The 11,023-nt window shown below is 53.3% G+C and overlaps 2 protein-coding genes across 2 annotated transcripts in view; one reads left to right on the forward strand and one right to left on the reverse strand.

The window, feature by feature from the left end:
* The window catches only part of LOC119914074 (WD repeat-containing protein 36-like), an 83,925-nt gene that overhangs the window by 60,436 nt on the left and 12,466 nt on the right, over window positions 1–11,023 (reverse strand).
* LOC119914076 (solute carrier family 25 member 46-like) lies at window positions 573–6,715 on the forward strand. The gene is made up of 8 exons (XM_038733075.1): window positions 573–1,041; window positions 2,044–2,086; window positions 3,555–3,612; window positions 3,740–3,817; window positions 5,268–5,368; window positions 5,476–5,532; window positions 5,621–5,678; window positions 5,759–6,715. The coding sequence occupies exons 1-8, from the start codon at window positions 768–770 to the stop codon at window positions 6,347–6,349; spliced, it is 1,260 nt and encodes a 419-aa protein (XP_038589003.1). The 5' UTR covers window positions 573–767; the 3' UTR covers window positions 6,350–6,715.

Consider the following 11,023-nt stretch of genomic DNA (forward strand, 5'->3'; position numbering starts at 1 on the left):
ATGTTCACAAACACACAGGGTTGTGTTGTAAATCATAAAACAGCTGAATGTCCAATAGGTAACGAAATAAAGAGCGTTCAGTTCTTTATTCTGTAAAGGAAGGAGTTTCTATCTTTCAGGAGGCGGATCTGACTGGACCTGATCCACATGTTAGGAACTCCTCAGATGGTGATCAGTAAATACATAGTAGTTTGATATTAACAGCTGTGTGGGGGATTTTTCATGCTCACTGCACTGAAAGGTTAATTATCTGAAGTCAAGTCCAAATATAAATAAAAACTACTGATATATTATTTTAAGTTTTATTGTATTTGATTCCTGAATCCAAGGAACAAGATTAGATTTCCAGTCCGGTCAGATTGTTGTGGGCAGCCGGGCGGAGATGCTGCTGCAGAGCGTCGTCTCCAGGCTGATCCAGTCACACCAGCTGCACTGACCTCCTGCTTTACTTAGACCTGAGTCAGGCTGACACCAGAGCTGGATCACGGTCCCGGTCCCGGTTCCCTCCGACCTTCAGGAGGCAGCAATGAGACGAACACCTCCGGGCTCCCGGAAATGAAGAAGAAGAATAACTTCCGGGTGTTGGGCTGACAGGTGGATGTTGTTTTCTGCGGGTCAGATCAATCAGGGCCGGTTTTTCCTCCTGTGAACCGTTTCTCCTGTTATTTTACCGGGACGTGAATGTGTCCGGTTGGCTGACCTGTGATTTCCGTTAACCGGATCTCAGTGACGCTCCTCCCGCACCTTGTCCCAGCACCGACCCTCTGATGGCCTCCAGAAGGCCGGACAGCTTCGACGGGCTCGGCTACCGCGGCCGCGACGACCCGCTGTACGGAGCGAGCTACCCGGTCCGGAGCGCCGGAGGCCCCGCGGAGCTGCAGCATCACCACTGGGTCACCACGCCGCCGGACATCCCGGGCAGCCGCAACCTGCACCACGGAGAGCGGTCACCGCACATCGATGAGCCGCTGGGAGAGCCCGGAGCTCCAGGAGCTCCCGCAGCCGGATTTGACGCTCCGCAGCCGGGCGTACCGCCTGCCGGTAGGTCGGTGTGGAGGATAGTTAGCTGTCAGGCTAATGTTACAATGGAAAGTAAAGGGAAAAGGCTAACGGCTACTACTGTTTGTGACAGGCTAACAAGTTAGCTGTCAGGCTAATGTTACAATGGAAAGTAAAGGGAAAAGGCTAACGGCTACTACTGTTTGTGACAGGCTGACAAGTTAGCTGTCAGGCTAATGTTACAATGGAAAGTAAAGGGAAAAGGCTAACGGCTACTACTGTTTGTGACAGGCTGACAAGTTAGCTGTCAGGCTAATGTTACAATGGAAAGTAAAGGGAAAAGGCTAACGGCTACTACTGTTTTTGACAGGCTGACAGGTTAGCTGTCAGGCTAATGTTACAATGGAAAGTAAAGGGAAAAGGCTAACGGCTACTACTGTTTGTGACAGGCTGACAGGTTAGCTGTCAGGCTAATGTTACAATGGAAAGTAAAGGGAAAAGGCTAACGGCTACTACTGTTTTTGACAGGCTGACAGGTTAGCTGTCAGGCTAATGTTACAATGGAAAGTAAAGGGAAAAGGCTAACGGCTACTACTGTTTGTGACAGGCTGACAGGTTAGCTGTCAGGCTAATGTTACAATGGAAAGTAAAGGGAAAAGGCTAGCGGCTACTACTGTTTGTGACAGGCTGACAGGTTAGCTGTCAGGCTAATGTTACAATGGAAAGTAAAGGGAAAAGGCTAACGGCTACTACTGTTTGTGAACAAACCTCAAGATAAAAGTAGTTAGCAGCTAGCAGGCTAATCAACACTAAAAGAAATGCAGCATGCTAACCAGTCATTAGCTTGCAGGCTACATATAGAACATAAAGTAAACAGACAGACTGAGGTGTGTTTAGCTAACTGTTAGCTTACAAGCTAATGACCGAGCGGGAACTCGAACTAGCTTAGCATCATTAGCTGTTTTAAAATGACGGTGAGAACAAACTAACAAATTATTCTGTTTAGAGTCACAGGAAAGTAACAGGATCTTCTTCTTGTTACAGAGCAGCTGAATCGATTCGCAGGATTTGGAATCGGACTCGTCAGGTGGGAAATAATTTGTTATTAATATTGTTATTAAGATCATGATGACTTATTACAGACCACAGGACAGGTGGGCCCTGCAGGACAGGTGGGCGCTGTGGGACAGGTGAGGGACAGGTGGGCCCTGCAGGACAGGTGAGAGACAGGTGGGCGCCGTGGGACAAGTGAGGGACAGGTGGGCCCTGCAGGACAGGTGAGAGACAGGTGGGCGCTGTGGGACAGGTGGGCGCCGTGGGACAGGTGAGAGACAGGTGGGCCCTGCAGGACAAGTGAGGGACAGGTGGGCCCTGCGGGACAAGTAAACCCTGCAGGACAGGTGGGCCCTGCAGGACAAGTAAACCCTGCAGGACAGGTGGGCCCTGCAGGACAAGTGAACCCTGCAGGACAGGTGGGCCCTGCAGGACAAGTGAACCCTGCAGGACAGGTGGGCCCTGCAGGACAAGTGAGGGACAGGTGGGCGCCGTGAGACAGGTGAGCCCTGCGGGACAGGTGGGCCTTGCAGGACAAGTGAGGGACAGGTGGGCGCCGTGGGACAGGTGAGCCCTGCGGGACAGGTGGGCCTTGCAGGACAGGTGAGGGACAGGTGGGCGCCGTGGGACAGGTGAGCCCTGCGGGACAGGTGGGCCTTGCAGGACAGGTGAGGGACAGGTGGGCGCCGTGGGACAGGTGAGGGACAGGTGGGCGCCGTGGGACAGGTGAGGGACAGGTGGGCCCTGCGGGACAGGTGAGAGACAGGTGGGCGCTGCGGGACAGGTGGGCGCCGTGGGACAGGTGAGAGACAGGTGGGCACCGTGGGACAGGTGAGAGACAGGTGGGCCCTGTGGGACAGGTGGGCGCCGTGGGACAAGTGAGGGACAGGTGGGCGCTGCGGGACGGGACAGGTGGGCCCTGCGGGACAGGTGAGGGACAGGTGGGCGCTGCGGGACGGGACAGGTGGGCCCTGCGGGACAGGTGAGGGACAGGTGGGCGCCGTAGGACAGGTGAGAGACAGGTGGGCGCCGTGGGACAGGTGGGCGCCGTGGGACAAGTGAGGGACAGGTGGGCCCTGCGGGACAGGTGAGGGACAGGTGGGCGCTGCGGGACAGGTGAGAGACAGGTGGGCCCTGCGGGACAGGTGAGAGACAGGTGGGCGCTGTGGGACAGGTGAGAGACAGGTGGGCCCTGTGGGACAGGTGGGCGCTGTGGGACAAGTGAGGGACAGGTGTTGCTGCGGGACAGGTGGGCCCTGCAGGACAGGTGAGAGACAGGTGAGAGACAGGTGGGCCCTGTGGGACAGGTGGGCGCCGTGGGACAAGTGAGGGACAGGTGGGCGCTGCGGGACGGGACAGGTGGGTCCTGTGGGACAGGTGGGCGCCGTGGGACAGGTGAGGGACAGGTGGGCCCTGCAGGACAGGTGAGGGACAGGTGGGTGCTGTGGGACAGATGGGGTACGTGGGACAGGTGTAACCTTTGTTCCTCTTCCTGTCTGCAGCCTGTTCACAGAGAACGTCCTGGCCCACCCCTGTATCGTCTTCCGCAGACAGTGTCAGGTATGAGCTCATAAACCTGAAACTGAACGAGAACACGTTTACGTCATGTGACCGTCCTGAGCTCGTGATACATTCTGATTTAACGTTCCGTTCCTCCTGCTTCTCTCTGATTGGCTGTTTGTCTCAGGTGAACTACCACGCCCGTTGTTACCACCTGACCCCATTCAGCGCCGTCGCCGTCATGTACGCCATCACCAAGGCCCAGGTAAGCATGCCTTTGTAAGATAAACAGCGTGATGTGCTTGGCGAGGAGCACGTGAATGAAACGGCGATCTGTGTGTCGTTCACCTCATTGTCAATAAAGTTTATCAGTGTCATACACCAGCTCAGGTAGGCGGGGCGTTAGTAATGTGGAACACAGCCGTACCGCACAACGTTAACGGGTCAGCGCCGCTCTCTCCTGACGAGTGCATCATCTGTGGCAGTAGCTCCTCCTCCGCTTCAAGAAATCAGATGTACGGTGACGTTCTTTCCATCGTCATCGGTGACACTTCCTGCTAAGAAGTAACGCCAGAGACACGAACAAGTTGGCGAGGCTGAGGGCGGTGGCGCTGAGGTTAGCGCAACAAGCAGATTGGCGTGCCAGCCGGTCACACTGTGGCGAGCCTGATGGAACAGACGCTGAAGGTTACTGGTCAGTGAACGTTAAAACAAGCGTGTACGTGACGAGGACGTGTCTGTGTGTCAGCGCCGCTTTCATAGGCTAACGTTACGTGAATGGAAACATCAAACTAACGCACGTTACTGCAACTACGATACTGGGGACAGTGTGGGCGCTGTGGGGACAGTGTGGGCGCTGTGGGGACACTGGGGACAGTGTGGGCGCTGTGGGGACAGTGTGGGCGCTGTGGGGACAGTGTGGGCGCTGTGGGGACACTGTGGGGACAGTGTGGGCGCTGTGGGGACACTGTGGGGACAGTGTGGGCGCTGTGGGGACAGTGTGGGCGCTGTGGGGACAGTGTGGGCGCTGTGGGGACAGTGTGGGCGCTGTGGGGACAGTGTGGGCGCTGTGGGGACAGTGTGGGGACTGTGGGGACAGTGGGGACAGTGTGGGCGCTGTGGGGACACTGTGGGGACAGTGTGGGGACATGTCTCCATCACTCTGTTTAAAGCATTTGTTAAATATGTTCTGAAAATGGTTTGACACATAAATGTTGTTGCTTCAAATATCTTCTTGTTCTCGTGAACCCGACATTGTGAATCGTGCATGTGAGCTAAGTGTGTCGTCACACCGCTAATCTGAACCACTTTTCAACACAAAGTGACGTCTTGATTCATTTTCTCTTATCAGAGCACAAACAAAAAGCTACAGAGTTAAATATTAATGTGTTAAATAAAATTCATTCAGATTTTTCATTAAACGGCGGTGAAGTTGGTATTAAATCTCATCCTAGGCTTTAAAAAGGTCTTAAATCTAACTCTGAGGATCCTGGGGGGGCTGCCCTGGTCCGTGTTTCGGAGACGCAGTGGTGCCGGGAGCCGGTTGGCTCGTCTTGCAGAGCGTCGCTGGCTCAGAGGTTCATTTCAGTGTTACAGCTGCGAGACAGTGATTCATTAAGATGTTACACTGTGTGACGGAGAGAAAGTAGACCGGGTCCTGGGGTCCTGGGGTCCTGGTCTAAAGGCTCTGATCAGTGTCATAACGTGTCCTTCAGGGTCCCAAGGCTCTGTGGAAGGGGATGGGCAGCACCTTCATCGTCCACGGCATCACGCTGGGAGCCGAGGGCGTCATCAGCGAGATCACGCCGTTACACCGGTAACCACCAACCCTACCCACGCCACTTCAGTAGTATTGCAGTAGCAGTATTGATGCAGTATTGATGCAGTGTTGATGCAGTATTTCACGGTGTTTTCTGTCTGCAGGGAGCTTCCTCACAGGTGGAGCTGGAAACAGCTGGCTGGACATTTACTGCTCAAAGGGTCAGTAGTTCTTCTTCTTCTTCTTCTTCCCATCACTGTGTGTTTAACCTGAAGTGTGTCTCTCTCTCTCTCTCTCGCCCGGCCGCAGGTTAACGGCTGCGGTGGCGCTCCCGTTTTACTGCGCCAGCCTCATCGAGACGGTCCAGGTGAGCAGCTCACCGATCGTTGATCAGTCTCTCACGTGTTGCTGAAGCTTTAATCACTCTCCGTGTTCACGTGTCCGCAGAGCGAGATCGTCCGAGACGAGGCGTCCTCCGGGCTGCTGGACTGCATCCGTGAAGGTCTGACCCGGTTGTTGGGCGTCGGCGCTCCTCACAGTCGCCGTCTGCTTCCTCTCAGCTCCCTACTGCTTCCCGCCGCGCTGCACGCCATCCTGCGGTACGCCATCGCCACCTCCGTCCAGCGTGCGGCGATGTGGCTGCACCAGCGGGGCAGGAAGCAGCGGGCGGACCCGTCCAACCCCCTGGACGCCTACTTCCCTGAGCTGGCGGCGGCGTGGGCGGGGTCTCTGGTGGCCGACGTCATGCTGTTTCCCCTGGAGACGGCGCTGCACCGCCTCAGCCTGCAGGGCACGCGCACCATCATCGACGCCACCGACGGCGTGGTCGCAGCGGGGAGCGGCCCGTTGGTCCTTCCCGTCAACACGCAGTATGACGGCTTCTCCGACTGCCTCCACGCCATCCGCCGCAAGGAGGGCGTGGCCGGGTTTTACCGCGGCTTCGGCGCGCTGGCCGCGCAGTACGCGCTGCACGGAGCGCTGCTGGCCGCCGCCAGGACTCTGCTGAGGCTGCTGCTGCTGGAGGGCGGGGCCAGATAGAGGCGTCACCATGAAGATGCGGCGTCACTTCCTGTTCCAGCATGAACTCATGAACCCGTGTTAAAAAATAAAAATGTTGTGTTTAAACACTGAAAGCTGATTGGTCGCCTGCAGTCCACGTGTCTCCCCAGCTTCACCACACAGTGAAACGTGGCCTCCTTCAGGACGTGGCGCCGCTTTTAATCTGTACAAAGCTGTAAAAATGAAAAAGCTTCTGTGGAATAAAGTAAAAGTAGATTTAAAATATGACCACGAATATTTAAATTCACGCCGGAGAGCGAAGTCGTCAGAGCTGCACCTGTTCTCGTGTTCTGTTCTGTAAATGTTGAAACTTTGTGTCCAAAAATAAAAACCTTTAAACTCGGACAAGTTTTTTTTTTTCGTAAATTAAATTCAGTTTAACATCAAAGTGCTGCTCCAGGTGACGATCAGGGCTGAGCATCCAGACCGCTGTGAGAAACTGCTCCTGGATCAGCTGCCATCGTCCTCTAAGTCCAGGATTCATCAGGACCTGGGAGCAGCCGGCTGACCTGGGAGCAGCTGACCTGGGAGCAGCTGACCTGGGAGGGAGCAGCTGACCTGGGAGCAGCTGACCTGGGAGGGAGCAGCTGACCTGGGAGCAGCTGACCTGGGAGGGAGCAGCTGACCTGGGAGCAGCTGACCTGGGAGGGAGCAGCTGACCTGGGAGCAGCTGACCTGGGACAGTAAAGCAGACTCGGAGGGACCGTGGACGCTCCTCCAACGAACGCCGCCTGGCTCTGCCATCCCTTCACACAAAGCGACCTCAGTCCCTGTTCTCACCTACCGCACGCCATCAGAGCAGGGGCTCTCTGACTCCAAGAGGCTCCTGAAAACTCCAGAGAACACTTCCTGTGACATCACTTCCTGTGCTCTTCTTCTTCTGTCCCCTCAGCTCTCTGGTGTTATCTCTCGATGACGCCGTCCGAGCGAGCAGCATCTGTCGGCTCTAAGTGCGTTGATGCTTCTGGCTCGCAGACGAACGCCTCTTTGGATAAAAGCTCCTGCAGAATGTTAATGTCATATATTCATGAACCAGGGGCCGTCCGGTCGGCACTGAAGGGCCCCTGTGGCCATGATGCGCCCGGTGGTGTCATGGCGCTGTGATCCTCTCAGATAATCAACTGATTGATTCATTGTTTTAATAAAAATCACATTTGCATTTGTTTCGGTTTCTAACTATAATGAGTTCAAACTAAATGTTCACGTCATAAAGATTCATAGAACAAATGTTTATTTTATTCTTTGACTACTTTCTTCACTTTTAATCACATTTTATTGTTGTAAGTCCAGACTCTGGATTCTGGTCTGTCACTGTAATATATTTATTACTGTTGGTTTTATTTCTCATTTTCTGTTTTAAATAGTTTATTAAATATTATGAATCATTAATTTAAACCGTGACTCATCCGTTCGTTTATCTTCACTTGTCTCTAACAGCAGGTCGGAGCAACATGCTGAGCGAAGGACGGATTTCTTCATAGCTTTAGACACTAAATGCTGAGTGGCGGGAAGTAATTAACGTCCTTAAAGCTGAACAATCACCAGCTGGAAATAAAAAGAACGTTTCTCAGATCAGAGCCGATCTGTAAATGAAAAAGGTTTGGAGGATGTTACCCTGCTGATGAGAGACATCAGTACAAACTGACATGAAAAGCACCCAGAAAGAAACATTTGGTTCTCAGCAGATTCATCTTTGACCACATTTATAAACACGTTTTTATAGAAGTCAAAGTAAAGAAAAGACATTTATTCATTCTTCTGTCCACGTGTTCCACGTTTCTATACTGTTGTGTAGAGTTTAGTAGGTCACTTGAGATTTCTGTCACTGTTTTGCAATGAAGCTACTTCATTATGCCGCAGGGAGGCAGCAGAGCGCTAACAGGGCCGAGACAGCCGGGCAAAGAAGAAGAAGGACGGCAGGTCGGAACCTTCCTGTCGGCGCTCGTTGTTTCCGGCCGGACTCAGTTCCTGTGCGGCCCCCCATGTGTTGACTGTCCCGTGCGGCTCCGTGTCTCCGGTGTCGGTCAGCGGCTCGGTTCTCTCGTGTTCTCCGTCAGTCCTCGGCAGGTTCCGGACATGCCGACCGGCGGCGCTTCTCTGTTCTCCGGGTTCCGGGTTCTGGGGCTTTACTCCAACCACGTGCCGCACGCGCTCCGGTACCACCAGAAGCACCGGGAGTTCTACGTGGTGACGGCGGTCGGTCAGTGTTTCCACACGTACAACGTAAGAAGCTTTTTGTATTTAACCTGTTCAGTATTCACATTATTCATCAGCTCATTATAATAAATAATGATTATAATGAGCTGTTAAACCTGCAGCTCACACACACGGTTCACACCTGCTCACACACACGGTTCACACCTGCTCACACACACGGTTCACACCTGCTCACTCACAGTGTTCACACCTGCTCACACACACGGTTCACACCTGCTCACACACACGGTTCACTACACGTGTACTGTGTGGTGAGATGAGGCGTGGACTCACTGATCCAGACTACAGGATCACAGTAACGCTGGACTGGGGTCGGGTGGCACCAAGAAGAGGGAAACCGATCAGAACCCAGGGGCCCGAAGGCAACGCTGCAAAAGTTCCGGTACAGCTCCAAATACCTCGGGGTCCCACAGGCTAACGCAAACCCTGGGGGGTCCGCCACAGTCCAGTACCTCCACAGAATAAGGCCGGTCCTGAAGACGGGAAGAACAAGATCGGAGCCATCGACGCATACCTGCAGGTCCTCAGAGACCCGGACCCGACATCAAGACCAGGAAGCTCCTCACAGTGCAGGGAGGGTTTCAGCCCAGATCCAGCACCTTGAACGTGAAGCGGGGCGAGGGAGGCCGAGGGCTATGAGGATCAAGACCGCGGGTCAGGGCTGGACAACCAAACAATAATTATCACAACGTAACAAATGTTTCCTGAATATTCAGTAAATGTTTGATGACTTCATGTTTTTAAGAGCTGAAAAGGCTTCTACTTATTTTAATTTGTTGACTGATTTGAATGTTCTCTTCGCTGTTCGTTCACTCATCAGGAGCGGAAATCTGCCTTCAAACTCGAAAGAAAGAACGATTTGGAAATAATGAAATTTTTATCGCGGTAACATTTTTGGCCGTATCGTCCGGCTCTTCCTCGGCTGCAGAACCTCGAGGATGAGGAGGATGCACGCCACCGACCGACAGAACCAGAGAGATCCTACCAGCCGCCGGACTACAGGACAGAAGCACTAAGCTTCAGCTTCCGATCAATAGAGACCGGGGTCGCCAGGCGGGGCCCCAGGTGCAGACAGGAGGCCCCGTCCACGCTACTGCGTTTTCAAATTAAAACGGAGACCTTCTGCTACGTCTGCTCCTCCCGTCCAGACTGCAGCGGCGAAGACGAAGACCTAAATCAAAACAGAAACCTGGGCGCCGCCCCCCTGCGGATCAGTAACCGTGCAACCGTTACAGATTCTGTTGGTACGATTATTGTCAGAGAAATAATCACGATTATTACGCATTAATTAATTTCACAACATTAATAATGACTTTTTAATATTTAATGACATTAACAATTATATTTCTACAATATGTCAGTGTTATTAATATTAACTTTTATCCCCGCGGGGAAAATGATTTTTGAGTGCTGTGTTAACTGAAATGCATTTCATTGGCAGCCTGTCAGCTGCTGATGTGTGTTAGTGTTTTACACCTGGCACCATTTTCACCAGACAGGAGACAACGTGATGAAACGTTAAATGTTGAGAGGACTACGTTCTGTCTCCCATAAAGGCCCTTTCAGAAAAGAAGCGACTTGAACTGCGTGTAAGTTCAACTAGTTTGACCGCGCCGTGCTCGCCGTGCGGTGCACGTTGCTCGACCCAGCAAGTCACTGAAAATAACGGGCCTCATAGCGTCGTTGCGGTGGGTCTGAAAGGTTACACCTGCCTCCTTTGTTTACGTTGAACTGAAAGCTCGACTCTTCCCGCTACGGCATCGATTGTAAGTGACACCTTTATATTTAAACAGAAACCTTTTAACAGCAAGTTTTGAACAGGTGATCCGTCATCTTCAGTGGCGCCCCGCAGACTTGGTTTACCCGAAATGCTCCCACACTGCCGACTTCAGACGTTTCTTTGGTGGAACTAAAGCTTCACAGTTTGGCCCCTCTGCCAGAGTTTCGCCAGTGTACAACTTTAAACTGGTGCACTGCTCCTGTAACTTTATTTTCATTTTGTGCAAGTTGCCACAGTTTTGTTCCGTGCAACAGAAACACTCGGTGTAGCGGAGCCTTTTTACGATTAATTAACGTTTAACAGCAGTCGCTCTGTACCAGCAGTCGTCGCCCTGTACCAGCAGTCGTCGCCCTGTACCAGCAGTCGTCGCCCTGTACCAGCAGTCGTCGCCCTGTACCAGCAGTCGTCGCCCTGTACCAGCAGTCGTCGCTCTGTACCAGCAGTCGTCGCTCTGTACCAGCAGTCGTCGCCCTGTACCAGCAGTCGCTCTGTACCAGCAGTCGTCGCCCTGTACCAGCAGTCGTCGGCCTGTACCAGCAGTCGTCGCTCTGTACCAGCAGTCGTCGGCAGTCGTCGGCCTGTACCAGCAGTCGTCGCCCTGTACCAGCAGTCGTCGGCCTGTACCAGCAGTCGTCGGCAGTCGTCGGCCTGTACCG

Source organism: Micropterus salmoides, unplaced genomic scaffold (genome assembly GCF_014851395.1).
Source record: "Micropterus salmoides isolate LMB-PRFRI ecotype aquatic unplaced genomic scaffold, ASM1485139v1 Ms_hic_scaffold_20, whole genome shotgun sequence".
NCBI classification, from domain to species: domain Eukaryota; kingdom Metazoa; phylum Chordata; class Actinopteri; order Centrarchiformes; family Centrarchidae; genus Micropterus; species Micropterus salmoides.

Bases quoted from the DNA above. Each gene is read 5' to 3' on its own strand.
- LOC119914076 (XM_038733075.1), top strand. From the start codon at position 768: ATGGCCTCCAGAAGGCCGGACAGCTTCGACGGGCTCGGCTACCGCGGC. The intron at 3,818-5,267 runs GTAAGCATGCCT...CGTGTCCTTCAG, and splicing joins ACGCCATCACCAAGGCCCAG to GGTCCCAAGGCTCTGTGGAA. The intron at 5,679-5,758 runs GTGAGCAGCTCA...ACGTGTCCGCAG, and splicing joins GCCTCATCGAGACGGTCCAG to AGCGAGATCGTCCGAGACGA.